Raw genomic sequence first — 16,237 nt, 5'->3', positions numbered from 1 at the left:
CGGCGAGAGAGATCGGAGGGGTTAGAGACGAGGAGGGAAAGATGGAACGGGGAGCCGAGAGGGTGAACGGGGTGTTTAAGATATTTTACGAGAGGCTATATAAGGCTCAACCCCCGGAAGGGAAAGAGGGAATGATGCGTTTCCTAGACCAGCTGGAGTTCCCGAAGGTTGAGGAACAGGAGATGACAGGACTGGGAGCGCAGATTGAGGTGGAGGAGGTGGTAAAAGGAATTGGGAACATGCAGGCAGGGAAGGCCCCGGGACCGGATGGGTTCCCAGTGGAGTTCTATAGGAAATACGTGGACCTGCTGGCCCCACTTCTGACGAGAACCTTTAATGAGGCTAGGGAAAGGGGGACACTACCCCCGACGATATCGCTGATCCTGAAAAGAGACAAAGACCCGCTGCAGTGCGGGTCATACAGGCCTATTTCCCTCTTGAACGTAGATGCCAAGCTTCTGGCCAAGGTGATGGTGACGAGGATGGAGGACTGTGTCCCTGGGGTGGTGCATGATGATCAAACGGGGTTTGTTAAAGGGAGGCAATTGAATGCTAATATACGGAGGCTGCTGGGGGTGATGATGATGGCCCCACCGGAGGGGGAGGCGGAGATAGTGGTGGCGATGGATGCAGAGAAAGCATTTGACAGAGTGGAGTGGGACTACCTGTGGGAAGTACTGAGGAGATTTGGATTTGGAGAGGGGTTCATTAGATGGGTTCAGCTCCTGTACAGGGCCCCGGTGGCAAGTGTGATCACAAATAGGCAACGATCTGACCATTTCTGACTATATAGGGGTACAAGACAGGGATGTCCCCTGTCCCCGTTACTGTTTGCGTTGGCAATTGAGCCATTGGCCATAGTGCTGAGGGGCTCTAGGAAGTGGAGGGGGGTACTTAGAGGAGGAGAAGAGCATCGGGTGTCATTATACGCGGACGATTTGTTGTTGTATGTCGGGGACCCAGTGGAGGGGATGCCTGAGATAATGCAGACACTCAGGGAGTTTGGAGAATTTTCAGGATATAAATTGAATACGAGGAAGAGTGAACTGTTTGTGATGCACCCCGGGGAACAGGGCAGGGGAATAGACGATTTACCGTTGAGGAGGGTAACAAGGGATTTCCGGTATTTAGGGATCCAGGTGGCCAGGAACTGGGGAACCTTGCACAAGCTTAACTTGGAACGACTGGTAGAGCAGATGGAAGAGGACTTTAGGAGGTGGGACATGGCGCCCCTGTCATTGGCGGGCAGGGTGCAGGCGGTTAAAATGGTGGTCCTTCCGAGGTTTCTTTTCGTGTTCCAGTGCCTCCCTGTACTGATTACAAAGGCCTTTTTTAAGAAGGTGGACAAGAGTATTATGAGCTTTGTGTGGGCTGGAAAGACCTCAAGAGTAAAGAGGGGGTTCCTGCAGCGCAGTAGGGACAGAGGGGGACTGGCACTGCCGAGTCTAAGTGATTATTATTGGGCCGCCAACGTGTCAATGATATGTAAGTGGATGAGGGAAGGGGAAGGAGTGGCGTGGAAAAGACTGGAGATGGCGTCCTGTAGGGGAACTAGCCTAAAAGCACTGGCGACGGCACCGTTGCCGTTCTCCCCGAAAAAATACACCACAAACCCAGTGGTGGTGGCAACTCTGAAAATTTGGGGGCAGTGGAGACGACATAAGGGAGTGACAGGTGCCTCAGTGTGGTCCCCGATAAGGAACAATCATAGGTTCGTCCCGGGAAGGATAGATGGGGGATTTAAATCTTGGCAGCGAGCAGGAATTGCGAAACTGAAGGACTTGTTCTTAGACGGGACGTTCGCGAGTCTGAGAGCACTGACAGAAAAATATGGGCTGCCACCGGGGAATGCATTTCGCTATATGCAAGTGAGGGCATTTGTGAGGCAACAGGTGAGGGAATTTCCGCAGCTCCCGGCGCAAGAGATCCAGGACAGAGTGATTTGGGGGGCATGGGTGGGTGATGGCAGGGTGTCAGATATATATAGGGAAATGAGAGACGAGGGGGAGACGATGGTAGAGGAGCTGAAGGGAAAATGGGAGGAGGAGCTGGGGGAAGAGATTGAGGAGGGGCTGTGGGCAGATGCCCTAAGTAGGGTAAACTCTTCGTCCTCGTGTGCCAGGCTCAGCCTGATACAATTCAAGGTTCTACACAGGGCGCATATGACTGGAGCAAGGCTGAGTAGATTTTTTGGAGTGGAGGATAGGTGCGGGAGATGCGCGGGAAGCCCGGCGAACCACACCCACATGTTCTGGTCATGTCCGGTATTGCATGGGTTCTGGGTGGGTGTGGCAAAAGTGATTTCAAAAGTGGTGGGGGTCCGGGTCGAACCAGGCTGGGGGTTGGCTATATTTGGGGTTGCAGATGAGCCGGGAGTGCAGGAGGCGAGAGAGGCCGATGTTTCAGCCTTTGCGTCCCTAGTAGCCCGGCGAAGGATTCTACTTATGTGGAAAGAAGCTAAACCCCCGGGCGTAGAGGCCTGGATAAACGACATGGCAGGGTTCATAAAATTGGAGCGGATAAAGTACACACTAAGAGGTTCGGCTCAAGGGTTCACCAGGCGGTGGCAACCGTTCCTCGACTATCTCGCAGAGCGATAGGGAAAATAGGAAAGACAGCAGCAGCAACCCGGGGGGGGGGGGGGGGGGGGGGGGGGAAGAGGACTCATGTGGGTCCTCAGGGGTTTTATGTGTGTGTTTATATATTAGTTATTTATATTGATTTTACGAAGCTACTATTTTAGTTACTATTTCTGTTATTTCTTATTTTGTTGTTGGCAGTTGCCGTTAGTTAGCATATTATTTATTTAAAAAATGATCAATGTATATATTATTACAAAGTTGTAAAATGGGAAATTTTGGTTTTGTTTGATCGAAAAACTTTAATAAAATATATATATATTTTTTTAAATGAAAGATACAGACGGAATACATTATACCCCTTTTGTATTGGAAGGAGAACAAACAGCTGGGAACTTCTAGCAAAGCTGAACGCTGAGCCACACAAACCAGGATGGTCCCAAAGGTCACTGCTGGTCCAGGTAGCCAAATCATCTGGGGCACTCCAATCAGCCTCAATGGACCCCATTCCTGGGTGACTCTCAGGTGGCCTTTGCTGGAAATGAGCAGGTGGAGCAGAGGACAAGCCTGGTCTTACTCTGCATTACCTGCTTGCCCGCTGTTCAGTCGTACTGGTCTGCCAGCTCTCACTGCAGGTCCTCCCAGAACACTTGGACGTGGGAATAGAGCAAATGATATTCGTGGAATCATTCATTTAACAAGGAGCCCGCACAAACTGGTTTTGCTCTTTCAGATGCCGAGCTGCAAGGGCCCTCCCTGTTGATTCCCTTATTTATTTTATCTTGTCGCTATCGTCTTTGGGCCATGGATCTTTAATGGAGACATACCTTTAAGTCGAGCAGAGGAAGTGAGAAACTCAAAAGTTTCAAAACAGCACACTGTGCTATCAAGTTTTAGATTTTGAGCAGCAGAACCCAGACTTTATGGCACCCGAGAGATTTGCTTCAATTGGTTGCTGCTGGTCAACGGATTGGCCAGGGACAGTATTCTGTCCTGCAACAGACAGCAATTGGGTCCTGCCAGGTGGGGTTTTCAGAGGGCCCAGCAGAAAGCTTCTGGACAAAGGGGAAGCACTATTGCACTCTCTCTCTTTCTATCAAATGTTGGCTGCTAGCTGTTGCTGTGAATTTACAGAGAAGCCACCAGATGGGTTTTTCCTAACAATCGATGGCAGTTGTCATGGTCACCATTAAGGAGACTAGCTTTATAATCCAGAATATTCCACCAGGTGCCGTGGTGGGATTTGAACCAGTTTCTCCAGAGCATTACCCTAGGCCTCTGGATTACTAGTCGAGTGACAATATCGCCACACAACTGTCTTCCCATATTTCCACTTTTGCTATTTTTATCCCCAAATTTAGATTATTGAATATCCAATTATGCTGACATAGCTCAGTATAGACGGAATAATCGAATCAGCAGCATGATGAGCAAAAGCTAATTTATGTTCAAGGAAGCTCTCCCCCCTAACCTCCCTTGTTAAAAATCAACTTTAGTTCCCCACCCATCAGTTTATTTGTTACCTCATTGCAATATCGTTGAATTGGGAGCAGAATGTGAAACACAGCTGCCCCCGGATTCCCCAGTGTTTTGTTTTCCCAGCCCCGGGTACCTGTTCAGCCTCTTCCCGACTCATGGCCAGTGCTAGCTGCAGCTGCAGCTCCTCTTCCCCGCTTGTCTGAGGCCGCGTCTGCTCCAGTTCGGAGGAGATCTTCGGTGAAGTTGCTGCAGACACAGAGAAACGTGCAACAGACAGATGTAACATTGTGAGGAAAGTCCAGTCCAGTCTCTCCATCCGCGTTGAGGTCACACTCTCCAAGATATCACTGAAGCTTCCCACCTAAAGTCCCAGGCTGCTGTAACAGCTGGATAATACACAATTGCAATTTTCTGAGCAATAGCCTGAAACACTTTACTTTGATCATCTGACAATCACTCCACACTTAGGAAATACAGACCAAGTTTATGCAACCTGTCTCCATGCCATGAACCTTTTAAACCCTGATTGCTACCCACTCTGTGGCCAATAGATCAATACTCTCAATTGCATACACATTCATGTGAAACGTAACCTTTTTGTGTTTTGTTGGTAAAATAGTGAGACAATAATCAATTTGTTTTGATGGTTCAGAGTGCTCGACTTGCTTGGTTACTGAATGACGGAACAGGTTTATTGAGTAAATATACACGGGCGAAGATTATTTACCTGCACTGAGAGAGTTGCATGTGGCCAAAAGATTGTCGCAAAAGCCACACCCAGGGCTAGTTAGAAGCTTCTACTGGACAACACAGTGCAAGATGGAAATAAGCTCTAATATTTAAAACCAGGCTTGATGTCCGTCTCTCCCTCACTCACACACACACACGTGCAAAATGAACACTTACAGCCATGGTAAGAAGCAGGCGATCCGCCCACTTTGCCACACTCATCTGACTGGCTCGTGGACAAGTTTGGGTGGCTGGAGCCGCGCCCGAACATGATCTGGTTATTGCTGCCCACTGCGGTCGTCACACTTGACATTCGTTCTTTTGTCTTCAGCGCGTGACTGCGCTCGACCCGAAGCCTCTCATCATCCTTCAGTAACGCAATGAGCTGCTTTGATTTCTCCCGCACATTAATACCTGGTTTGGAGGGAATGGATTACAATGGTTATGACTACACTTCACAGCAATGCAGCTTACAGAAAGGAGCTGGCATCCCACAACACCATCCCATCAACGAGACTGAATGTAACCAGTACTTCCTGCAACTTGTAAGGCTTCAGGAGTTTGTTTAAAGACAGATTATAAAAGACGGGTGTAAAAGAAGCTCTCTGACAGCTAGGACAGAGTACAGGAAACACATATAGACCAAAGCATCTAAATGGGGAGCCTAGTTCCATCTAGCCTCACCGCATTAGTGTCAGCCGGGCACGCTTACCTCTAAATGAAAAGGTTACACATTCAACCATCACCTCACTGCCGCCAAAAATCTAGGCCAAACATTTTGCAATGTCAGAAGAGCTGCCCTTTGGATCAATCATTAAACTCCAAGCCCCGTCTCCCTGATTGGGTGGATTTAAAAGATCGCACGATATGGAAGATCAGGCCAAAAGCAGCATTACTGGTCATTCATCTTCGTGCTGAGGAGATTTAAAGGATGGGTTCACATTTGGAATCAAAGAGTCATAGAATCCCTACGGTGCAGAAGGAGGCCATTCAGCCCATCGTGTCTGCACCGGCCCTCCGTAAGAGCACCCCACTTAGGCCCAACCCCCTGCCCTAATCTCCGTAACCCCATCTAACACATCTGTAGTTAGATGCTAGGTTAGAGGGACAGGCTTTGATTTTTTTTTTCCTGATATTATGGGATGTATCTATACAGGGTGCTCCTGACGCCAGAAATAGAAGAAATCAAATTCAATCCATGAATGACCCATCTCTGCAATTCAGTTTGGAATAAACTGGAAAGGGGTAAGGTCACTGACATAACATGGAGCCAGTCTGATTGGAAAGTCCCAGCATCCATCTGGACCTGCACCAAGTTCACTCATCTCAAACCAGATGGGGGAGTTAAATTATAATGTGTGTGTGTGTGTGTGTGTGTGTGTGTTGGGGGGGAGAGGAGGATTACAGGGACAAAGACATTGAGGATCCCATTTCTTATTGTTACTCAGTGAATCATGCTGGAAGGCATGTCCATGAACTGGAGTTAAAGCCAGAATCATGCACCACAAAGCCGACTGCAGCCATTACCCCATTGCTATAAAGCAGTGTTCTTCAAACTTTTTTTCCGAGGACCCATTTTTACCAACCGGCCAACCTTCGGGACCCAACCTGGCCGACCTGCGCGACCCACGCCGGCCGACCTGCGCGACCCACGCCGGCCGGCCTGCACGACCCACCATTTTCTCTTACCTTGTTTGCTGCTGATAAAAATGGAGGAAATGGGTTTGGGTCCCTTTGGCCCTCGTACTCGCTCCTCCAATGGGACCTGTTGGATGAAGGTGAAGCCTTCCGGTGTCGGAAAGTATGGAGTCTCCATCTGTCCAAAGTTCTGAATTTTTTTCCTGTAAAATTTTATCAAATAACCCCCCCCCCCTCTCCGAACTTGTAAAAAAAAATGAATAAAATAAATGAAAATAATGAATAAACCCCCACAACTTGTAAAAAAAAAATTTTTTAATAAAATAAATGAAAACAATGAAAATTAAATGAATAAATTAAATGAATAAAAACCACTACAGAACTTGTAAAACAAAAACCTGCAACCGTTTAAACAAATAGTGGCCGCACTGCGCATGCGTGCCGGTCATCATGCGCACACGGCTGTTTAGCACAGGGCTAAATCGCTGGCTTTGAAAGCAGATCCAGGCAGGCCAGCAGCACGGTTCGATTCCCGTAACAGCCTCCCCGAACAGGCGCTGGAATGTGGCGACGAGGGGCTTTTCACAGTAACTTCATTTGAAGCCTACTTGTGACAATAAGCGATTTTCAGTTCATTTCATTTTCATGCGCAATGCAGGCAAAACATTTTTTTTTACATGTTCGCGGCTGCTTGCAGCCGGCGTTATGAAAAGCCGGTTGCTGAGCGGGGATTTGCGCGATCGGGAGCACCGCGGACATTGGCTCCGCGACACTCCCGACACCCACCCGCGACCCACCCGCAGGTCGCGTCCCAGACTTTGAAGAACACTGCTATAAGGGGACACAAGCTGCCTGGATGAAAACAGGTGAAAGTTGTAACAGTATAGCCCAAGTTGGACATCAGCAGGTGCCAGGAGGGAGAAAGTTAACAAAAAAACAAAGACAACCTCGTTTAGAATCTAGCCTAGATGGTCTGAATTCTGGTCCCTGCAAGTCGACAGACAAATGCAAAGGTAAAAATAACAACTAAAAACCTCAAATTCAGCCAACTGTGGGACAAGATGGTGAGAGACATCCAATATACAAATGAATTCAGAGGGAGCAGTGAAGACGTAGCAACTGGTTAGGGGGCGGCACGGTGATGCAGTGGTTAGCACTGCTGCCTCACGGCACTGAGGACCCGGGTTCGATCCCGGCCCCGGGTCACTGTCCGTGTGGAGTTTGCACATTCTCCCCGTGTCTACGTAGGTCTCACACCCACAACCCAAAGACGTGCAGGTTAGGTGGATTGGCCACGCCAAATTGTTCCTTACTTAAAAAAATAATTGGATACTCTAAATTTATATTAAAGAAAACGTGGTTAGCTCAGCTCCATAACTAATGATTGCAAACGGATTGCAATGCCTCTACTGCAGTGTCTGAAATCTACTACATTATGGTCAGTGAAGCTTTTCATGTTAAATAACTGAATAAGCTGTCACTGTATAAAACTGATTATAAAGGACAATTCAGGATGGGGGCACAAACTTACAATTTTCACCCACCACCTGAAAATCCTCAAGGTCAGGACAGTCCTCGAGGAGCATTCCTACTCTTTCTGGTCCACAACTTCGCCCTATCATTGGTGGTCGTGGTGTCAGCCTTCCCAAGTTGCAAGCTCTGAGATTGCATCTCTATAATTGTCCCACTTGTTCCTAATTTAAGCTGCTCCTAACTCTACCTCTTTAATCAAGCCTTTAAATTAACACGTCTTCTTTGACTCTGTGTTTTTTGCTCGATTCTGCTCTTCTAAGAAGTGCCTGGGATTTACAATTCTAAACGGAGCGATGGCCTGCTGATTCATTGCCCTTCATCTTTAGACTCTTCCCTCTTCCCCCCCCCCCCCAAAAAAAAACCCGGAACCTCTAATGTGGTATTAACTGAATGTCACAGGCTGGTTGCTGCAGTGGGGGAAGTGACACATGGGGCGCGTTCATTACACAGTCAATGTGCTCTCAAGCTTGTGACATACACCATTCAGACTGGAGGCATGTCAAAAAATCTCATCCGCAGGTTCCCCTAACGCTGCATCTCTATGTAAAAGCATGGGAGAAATGAGAACCAAGTGCAATAAGCTCTCCCAATAGCCCAGCAAGCTCAAGGTACTATCCACCGTTACACACAGCTGTCAGTGTGCAGAGCACTAGAAATAGCCTTGGAAGGGGAACAGTTGGTGAGTCACTCCGAACATTACTCAGTGACAATTACTAGGAAGTGAAACTGTTAAATGGGAGCAAGGACCAATGGGGGTCAGCAGGCTTTGACCCTCTGCAGCTAAAGATGTGGCTGCCACATCCTGTCGAGGTACACGTGTGAAGGAAAACACCCATGGTGAGGGTGGAAGCAGTTCATGAGCAAATCAGACAAACTTCTTTCAGAAAAGAACACCTTGGTGGAACACAATTTGGGACATAACGTGGGGAATGGAGCTTGGGAGCAATGAAGAGTTTGGACCAGTGGAAATTCTCCACCACTGGGGGTGCCCGAGTCTCGTCTGACCCCCTGTCTGAGTCTCGTAGACTCGTAGATAGAAATTGATCACAGAGGGCAGCACGGTGGCGTAATGGTTAGCACTGCTGCCTCACAGCGCTGAGGGCCCCGGGTCATTGTCCATGTGGAGTTTGCACATTCTCTGCGTGGGTCTCACCCCCACAACCCAAAATTCTGCAGGGTGGGTGGATTGGCCAGCTAAATTGCCCCTTAATTGGAAACAAATTGGGTACTTAAAATGAAAAGAGATTGATGACTGGGATTAGTCAGTAACTCCATTATCTTTGTATCATGCCACGACAGGGAGGTAGGTGGTGAATGAGAGCAACAGTGATCTTTTTATTTCACAATTCCCATGTTCAATCTCGAGTGATTCCAAAACATTTAAGTCAACTGAAACTCCTTTTCTTGCTCCCCCACCCAAGAAACTGTGTTATGTTTCCACTTTTACATCCTGGCAAGTCCCACAAACTACCCCAACAGCAGCAGTTTAATATTAACACATCCCCACACACAGCTGTGGTCACTGACCCCCACACTGACGTCTCCCAGCCACAGTTAGGGTGAGGGTGAGATTTCCCAGGTCTCACCCAAGCCACTAAACATTTGACAGCGCCTATGTTATTTTAAAAGGTCATGCACCTTAGGTATTTTATTAGTGGGCAGGCAAAGTATTTCTAAAAAGTCAGTCTTCTGAAATGGGTCTCTGCTAAGTTTTTTTTAAAAAAGAGGCCTGGAAAGGAATTTTCAGTGGAGTAAACGCGTTCAGATTGGAGTGTTTCTGAATTGCAATAAGTTTATATTAAAACCTATAGGGCAGGAATTGTTACTGCTGGGAAGAAGTCCTCATATTTGGATCTTCATCTGAGAATTACACCAAAGTGTGAGACTGTCAACTGACAGAGGTTAAATGTGCTGCCAGCAACAGCGGTCTCCTTGAATCTGGTTATCCTCACAGAGCGTGCTGTGGATGTTGTCACAACTTCCTTATCTGGCCATGCACATTTTGCAATAGAAGTCAACAGACCCTGAGCTAGACAAATCAACCTTTCCCCTGCTCTGGCCCAGAAAGCGAGGCCATTAGCAACCCCTCTATCAGCACAAATTGGAGATCCCGCACCTGGACAGCATGACCAGGCCCCTCGTCTTTTGATTGATGCACTTCTCACCCCAAGGCCTTGCATTGTATTCCAAGTTTGAAATAAAAATATTAGAAATAGGAGCTATTACCTTGATCCCTCCCATCCCGATCAATATACTGAAAGTCCTTCAGCGTCTGAATGGCAAAGACATTTTCCTTGCACTGCTGTGCCACGCGCTCAGAGCCCGTTTTGATCAAGTAGTCCATCAGCATCAGAGCCTTGTAGACATGACGCCAGTTCTTCCCGTGGTCATTGAGGCGTTTCCAAATCATGCTCATGATCTCAGAGAAAGCCACCACATTGTACGTCAGGTCGGAGATTTCAGCCATCAGCGAACTGGACGGACCCCACGGGTCGTTTGATGTGGCCTCTCGGACTTTTATCTCGGCTTCTGAATAATTGTTCACAATGTTTTTCATCTGTCTCCGAAGAGACGAGGACGTCATGGTGACTGCTTTGAGCTTTCTTCTTCCTTTCTTTCCCCCTCACCACCCACGGCCCCGCAGGTGCCTTTCAGCAGCCAAGTGTTAACACCATTGCCAACTTCCGTTCAGGAATTTGTTCCTCCGTGCAATCTGAATTCATCTACATGTTGCCCTAGTGGTGTTCACTTGGAGACTGCCGACAGTTCCACCATTGCCCCATACCGACAACCTGGAATAAGAAAACAAAAGTTTGATCAATGCTCCTTGCTCCAACAAACCTTCCGCTCTTTCCCAATGCTCCTTTTGTCCTCCCTCTTTATGCTCACCGTATTGATAAAGACTCTTCATACAGACTCAGAGACCATCCCAGGACCACAGAATGGTGCATTTCCCCATCTGCAGCCATTCCTTCCTTACAAAATGTCCACCCATTTTAAAACCTCAATATTACCCAATTCGCTAATTGATGTGACTCTCGTTTCGCCTCACTCATGTCCCGCACTATGGGCCTTGGGCCTTCACCTAGGGTTCTCGGTTTAAAATAATAAAAGTGGGGAACGTACTAGAAATTATAGGGCTTAGTACTCACTGCTGAAGCATATGTTACACGATGCCATGCACAATAGATGTAGCAAAAAACCTGATCAGCAACTCAACTGCTCTTCACCATTCACCCCTCAATTGGAGGGGTAAACTGAACATTCTGAAATCTCCCTCAGTGTACCCAAACAGGTGTCGGAATGTGGCGACTGGGGGATTTTCACAGTAACTCCATTGCAGTGTTAATGTAAGCCTACTTCTGACACTAATAAACATTAGATTATAAATTACTAAAATTAGTAATATTCAAAATATCAATAAAAATGATTAAATAAAAAACACATTTTGAGTTATTACATTGATCACTCGAATTACCTTTTGGTGTACGCATTAAAGTTTATAACGTGAAGGACAGTTTTGCCTGCGCTAGGCAAATTTATTCTACCCACAGTTGCCTTCAGGCCTCATTCTGACCTTCTGAGCTACAGCACGTAGCAGCAACTTCAAACTAAAATTTCAACTATCATTCTTGCAGTTAGAATCATACATATTCCTCTCTCGCGCACCTACAGCAGAATCTTTAGATTGTGTTTCAGCTCCCTCCCCAACAGAATGCCAGTCCCAACTTTACAAATCCATAGCTGACCTTTCACTCCAAGGGCAAAGATTCCACAGCCTCACTGTTAAATCATTTCTTAGCAGCACTACCGTAACACGTAGCACTGACCTAAAATACTACTGTACAATATCCCAGCATAATATCTACCTTACCAGGAGCAGCATCAGTGGACGTCATTGTTAGATATAGAGCATGGCATGTCTCTCACTCCAGTGGAAAAGGAAACGTTTGCACGGCTATGGGGAAGGAGCCAGAGTTGGATATCTCAATCAGAGAGAGCCAGCCATACGCACAATAGACCTTACCAGCTGCAAGTTTCGATGCAAATCGATAACAAAAATAAACCCAGTGGTCGATCTGGAGTCTAAAATTCACAAACTGTTTACAAAATGCCTTCTGATGGGGATTTCGGCAATTTAACAGTAACTGGATTCAAAGCGAGGCTACCCCGATCCGGTAGTTTTAGCATAAGTACGTCCTTGCTAAGACAGCATCAGTTTGTGACTGATTCACCAAGCTGTAAAATCTCAGTGACAACAGATGGAATCTTTGCACCAAGATGGTTGCCATATGGTGCGTTTTACTGCCAGCTTCCATTCCTCAAGGAGGAACAATCTTCAAGAAGTGAGATTCATTTTGCATTCTATTCTTGGCTGGGTTTTTAAAAAACTAATAAAAAAAACACCAATTTCATTTTTTCCACCAATGCTCGTTTCGATCCACGCTCTATAAGTCAGCACCAAGTTTTTACACCAACTCCAGGCTCCCTCTGAAAATCGTATGTGCACAATAGGCTGCCATTCTGCTGCAGAGGAGGGGTGAGTAAGCTCGCAGGCATTAGGCCCTGGCATCACATGTAAACAAGCACCAGCATAAAAGAGAATTAAGACGAGGGGGGAAAATGGAACAGTCTTCCCTGCTTTTGTAAGGGAATCAAGATTCATGGTAGGCACCTTAAGCCTTGGAGTGAGTGCAACATGGTTCAAATCGCTGCAAAATTCATGTACACTTATTTAACAGGAACCGAACTTAAAACAAAGCAGAAAGTGACTCAAAGGCTGCAGGGTTCAAAAAATATAAATCATATTATACAATGCTCACCACCACCTTCTCAAGGGCAATTAGGGATGGGCATTAACTGCTGTCCGAGCCAGCGACACCTACTTCCCATGAATGAAATATTTCTAAGTTTAAAAATTAGCAACAGCAGCATATAACCGAACCATACAGACTAGGTCATCTCGGGTCCTGATCCAAGGATTTGGCTTGTGTCAATGCCCTTGGGCTCAAAAGAGAATATCAGAAGCTTCAACAAAGTTATCGATGCTCACTAAACTCTCCTGAGAACTAATCACGGATCGGCAAAGTTGTGCTGTGGTTCAATTGTGATGGCTTCTGACGTTGAACAGGCCAATGACAATCAGACTCATCTAGCGTGGCCTTGCAAAGACCACAGCTTCTGGTGAACTGGGAAGGAATTAGCAACAAAGGTGCAGTTCAAATAGCCAAAGCGCATTTGCTGTTGTAATGATCTCCAACATCTAGGATTCTCTGCATACTACACATCGAAGAATTCAATGTCTGACGGAGGGCACACAATTGCATTTGCCAAGGACAACTCCCCTCCCTCACTGGCAATCCCCCTTCCGCCAACCCCTTCATCTGTAGCGGGGAAACATGAACCCTTCCGCAAACATTAAATCCTGCCCAAAGTAAGCAGCCAATAGATTGGGGCTATCGTGGAGATTTAGTATGGTGGTTATGTTACTGGACTAGTAACCAGAGGCTTGGATTAATGATCCATGTTTCTAAACCATCACACCAGCTCAAACATTTAAATTCTATTAATTAAATAAAATCAGGAATTTAAAAAGCTAGTCTCATGGTGACCATATAACTATTGGGTTGTTGTAAAAACCCATCGGGATCAATATTGTCTTTTAGGGAAGGAAATCTGCCATTCTTACCCAGACCCACAGCAACTGCCCCCTGAAAAGCCCAAGCAAGCCCCTCAGTTGTGCTCAAGGCATCAGATCATCACTACATTCTCAAGGGTAATTAGGGATGGGCAATAAATGTTGACCTGACCAATAACACCCACAAATGCTTGAATGAAAATTGATTCTTAAACTACAGTTAAGTTGCCATAGCCATGATACAAAATCCACAAAACGCAACCGGCACCATCGAATGGACAGACATGTTACCTCACCATAGTTCGCGAATGTTACACGTCAACCAAATAAGGGAGCATTTTTCTTTCATTAATCATTCAACCCACATTCACAATGAAAAATGAGGACCTACTTCTCCCAAAGGGTCGTGAATTTGCAGAATTCCCTACCCCAGAGTGCAGTGGATGCACAGATTTTTAATCGGTAAAGGTTATGGAGAACAGGTGGAGTTAAGGCTAGGATGAGATCAGCCATGATCGAATGGCAGAGAAGACTGGATGGGCCCAATTCTGCTCCTACATCTTATGGCTTGTTCAATTTTGAGCCTGATGTTGGCTGCTTCAATAACAGACAATATACAGTGTTCCCTGTACTAAACTGCTTTCACCAAGTGTCCTAATGAGACTCTGAGCAGGGAACATCATCCAGCTCCAGCCAATCCAGCAACTCAGCTATAGCAGCATCACCAGCAAGGGGAACCCATGAGCTCCAGTGAAGCAGTACAGGAAAGCAGCCTTAAGCCCAACAGCTCTGGCATAATAATATAAGCAATATACTGCAGGTGCTGGAATCTGAATCAAGAACAGGGGATGCTGAAAAAAACTCATGTCTGACAGCATCTATCAGACGGGTTTTGAGTCATAGACCCCTTTGGACACTAATGGGCAATTTAGCGTGACCAATCCACCTAACCTGCACATCTTTGGACTGTGTGAGGAAACTGGAGCACCGGAACTGAAAAGAGGGAGAATGTTAAGAGCAAAAGAAACATCTTCAATTTGAGGTAGCATTGCTGGTGCGCACTGAGAATAGAAACGCGCCCACAACATTCCGTGGGGTTGGAAACGGAGAGGAAATGGCAGAGACAAGAAAACTGTGAAAGCAGCTGTGAAATTCTAGCCAGTGTCATTCCAGACACTGAAAAATCCTTCCTGTGCCCAGGTTGACCCACAGGTTACTGCAACCTACCGGTTACAAAATAAACTTTTTAATAAATAAGGAAACAAGGAATCGAGAAGAGCAAACTGTTTACAGTGGCAAGAGGCTCAGTAACTAAAGGACACAAATTATAAATAAGTGACAAAAGAACGAGAGGCCACGTGAGGAAACATTTACACTCGTTGTAATCAGAAAGTGTTGCCTGAAAGGATGGCGACTTTCACAAATGAGCTGGACAACAAAGTAATGGGTCAAGAATGCAGGTGCTGTGGAGAAAGGGGGGGGTTCTAATTTGATGGCTGTTCCAAGGATTGAGCACAGGCACAATGACCTGTCCATGTCACTGGTGAGGATGCTGGGGCCAGGAACCTTAATGTGACAGAGGGCAGCAGGATAGACATGGATGTGGAGAGACTGATTTCATTAACACTACACCCTGTATGCTTCATCCGATGCCGGTGCTTATGTAGTTATATTGTATATGTTGTGTTGCCCTACTATGTATTTTCTTTTATTCCCTTTTCTTCTCATGTACTTAATGATCTGTTGAGCTGCTCGCAGAAAAATACTTTTCACTGTACCTCGGTACACGTGACAATAAACAAATCCAATCCAATGGGAGAAATTGTTCTTTCAATGAGCCAACACAGGCACGAGTTAGGAGCAGGCCACTAAGCCCCTCGAGTCAGTACCGCCATTCAACAAGGTCGCGGCTGATCCGATTGCAACCTCAACCCCACATTCCTGCCGAACCCCGGATAACCTGTCACCCCCTCATTAATCCAGAATCTATCCAGCCCAGCCTTAAAAATATTCAAAGACTCCACTTCCACTGTCTTTTGAAGAGTCCCAGAGACTCACCACCCTCTGAAAAATAATTCTCCTCATTCGTCTTCAATAAATGACTCCTTATTTTTAAAGTGACCCCCTGGATTCTCGCACAAGAGGAAAGATCCTCTCCGCGTCCACCCTGTCGATACCCCTCCATACAGTCGCCCCCCCACCTCCTCGGTCCAGTCGCCCCTCCTCGGTCCAGTCGCCCCCCCTCGGTCCAGTCGCCCCTCCTCGCTCCAGTCGCCCCTCCTCGGTCCTCGCTCCAGCCCCTCCTCCTCTACCTCCAGCCTTTCCTGAGGAGGGGCGCGCACACAGAGCCAATGGCAGAAACGGCTCCGCCTAGGGGGCCAGCACAGCGGTGATGGGCCGAATGCCTCCCCCTGGGGGGGGGGGGGTGAATCATTCCGGGGGGGGGGGGGGCTGTGCACCGCCGCCGGTCACGGTTAAAGGGGCTTTAATAATTTAAAATAAAAGTCTGGCCGCCCGGGGTTTGCGGTCCGGGGACCGGCCGGTGGGGGGGGGGGGGGGGTCAGTCAGCGGCCTGGATTTCGTGCACCGTCGGCCGGCCGGCGCTGATCGCGGGCAGGGGCAGCGGGAAAGACCGAGGCCG

The 16,237-nt window shown here is 47.1% G+C and overlaps 1 protein-coding gene across 5 annotated transcripts in view; it reads right to left on the bottom strand.

Annotated features, from left to right (window-relative positions):
- The window catches only part of LOC140404070 (epsin-2-like), a 73,020-nt gene that overhangs the window by 37,215 nt on the left and 19,568 nt on the right, over nt 1-16,237 (bottom strand). For 2 of the 5 annotated variants that reach the window (XM_072492441.1, XM_072492440.1), the window contains exons 2-4: nt 10,185-10,750; nt 4,965-5,201; nt 4,192-4,304 (exon numbers count right to left, since the gene is read on the bottom strand). In XM_072492441.1, the coding sequence (XP_072348542.1) occupies nt 4,192-4,304; nt 4,965-5,201; nt 10,185-10,542 (708 nt within the window). In that variant the 5' untranslated portion in view covers nt 10,543-10,750. Of the gene's footprint in view, nt 1-4,191; nt 4,305-4,964; nt 5,202-10,184; nt 10,751-11,827; nt 12,659-15,374; nt 15,727-16,237 lie in introns of those variants that run through there. The other 3 variants (XM_072492442.1, XM_072492443.1, XM_072492445.1) reach the window with 3 other exon arrangements.

The sequence above is a fragment of the Scyliorhinus torazame genome, chromosome 29, assembly GCF_047496885.1.
Source record: "Scyliorhinus torazame isolate Kashiwa2021f chromosome 29, sScyTor2.1, whole genome shotgun sequence".
NCBI classification, from domain to species: domain Eukaryota; kingdom Metazoa; phylum Chordata; class Chondrichthyes; order Carcharhiniformes; family Scyliorhinidae; genus Scyliorhinus; species Scyliorhinus torazame.
Note: the sequence above shows the minus strand (reverse complement) of the source record. Positions and strands in the feature narration are given on the sequence as shown.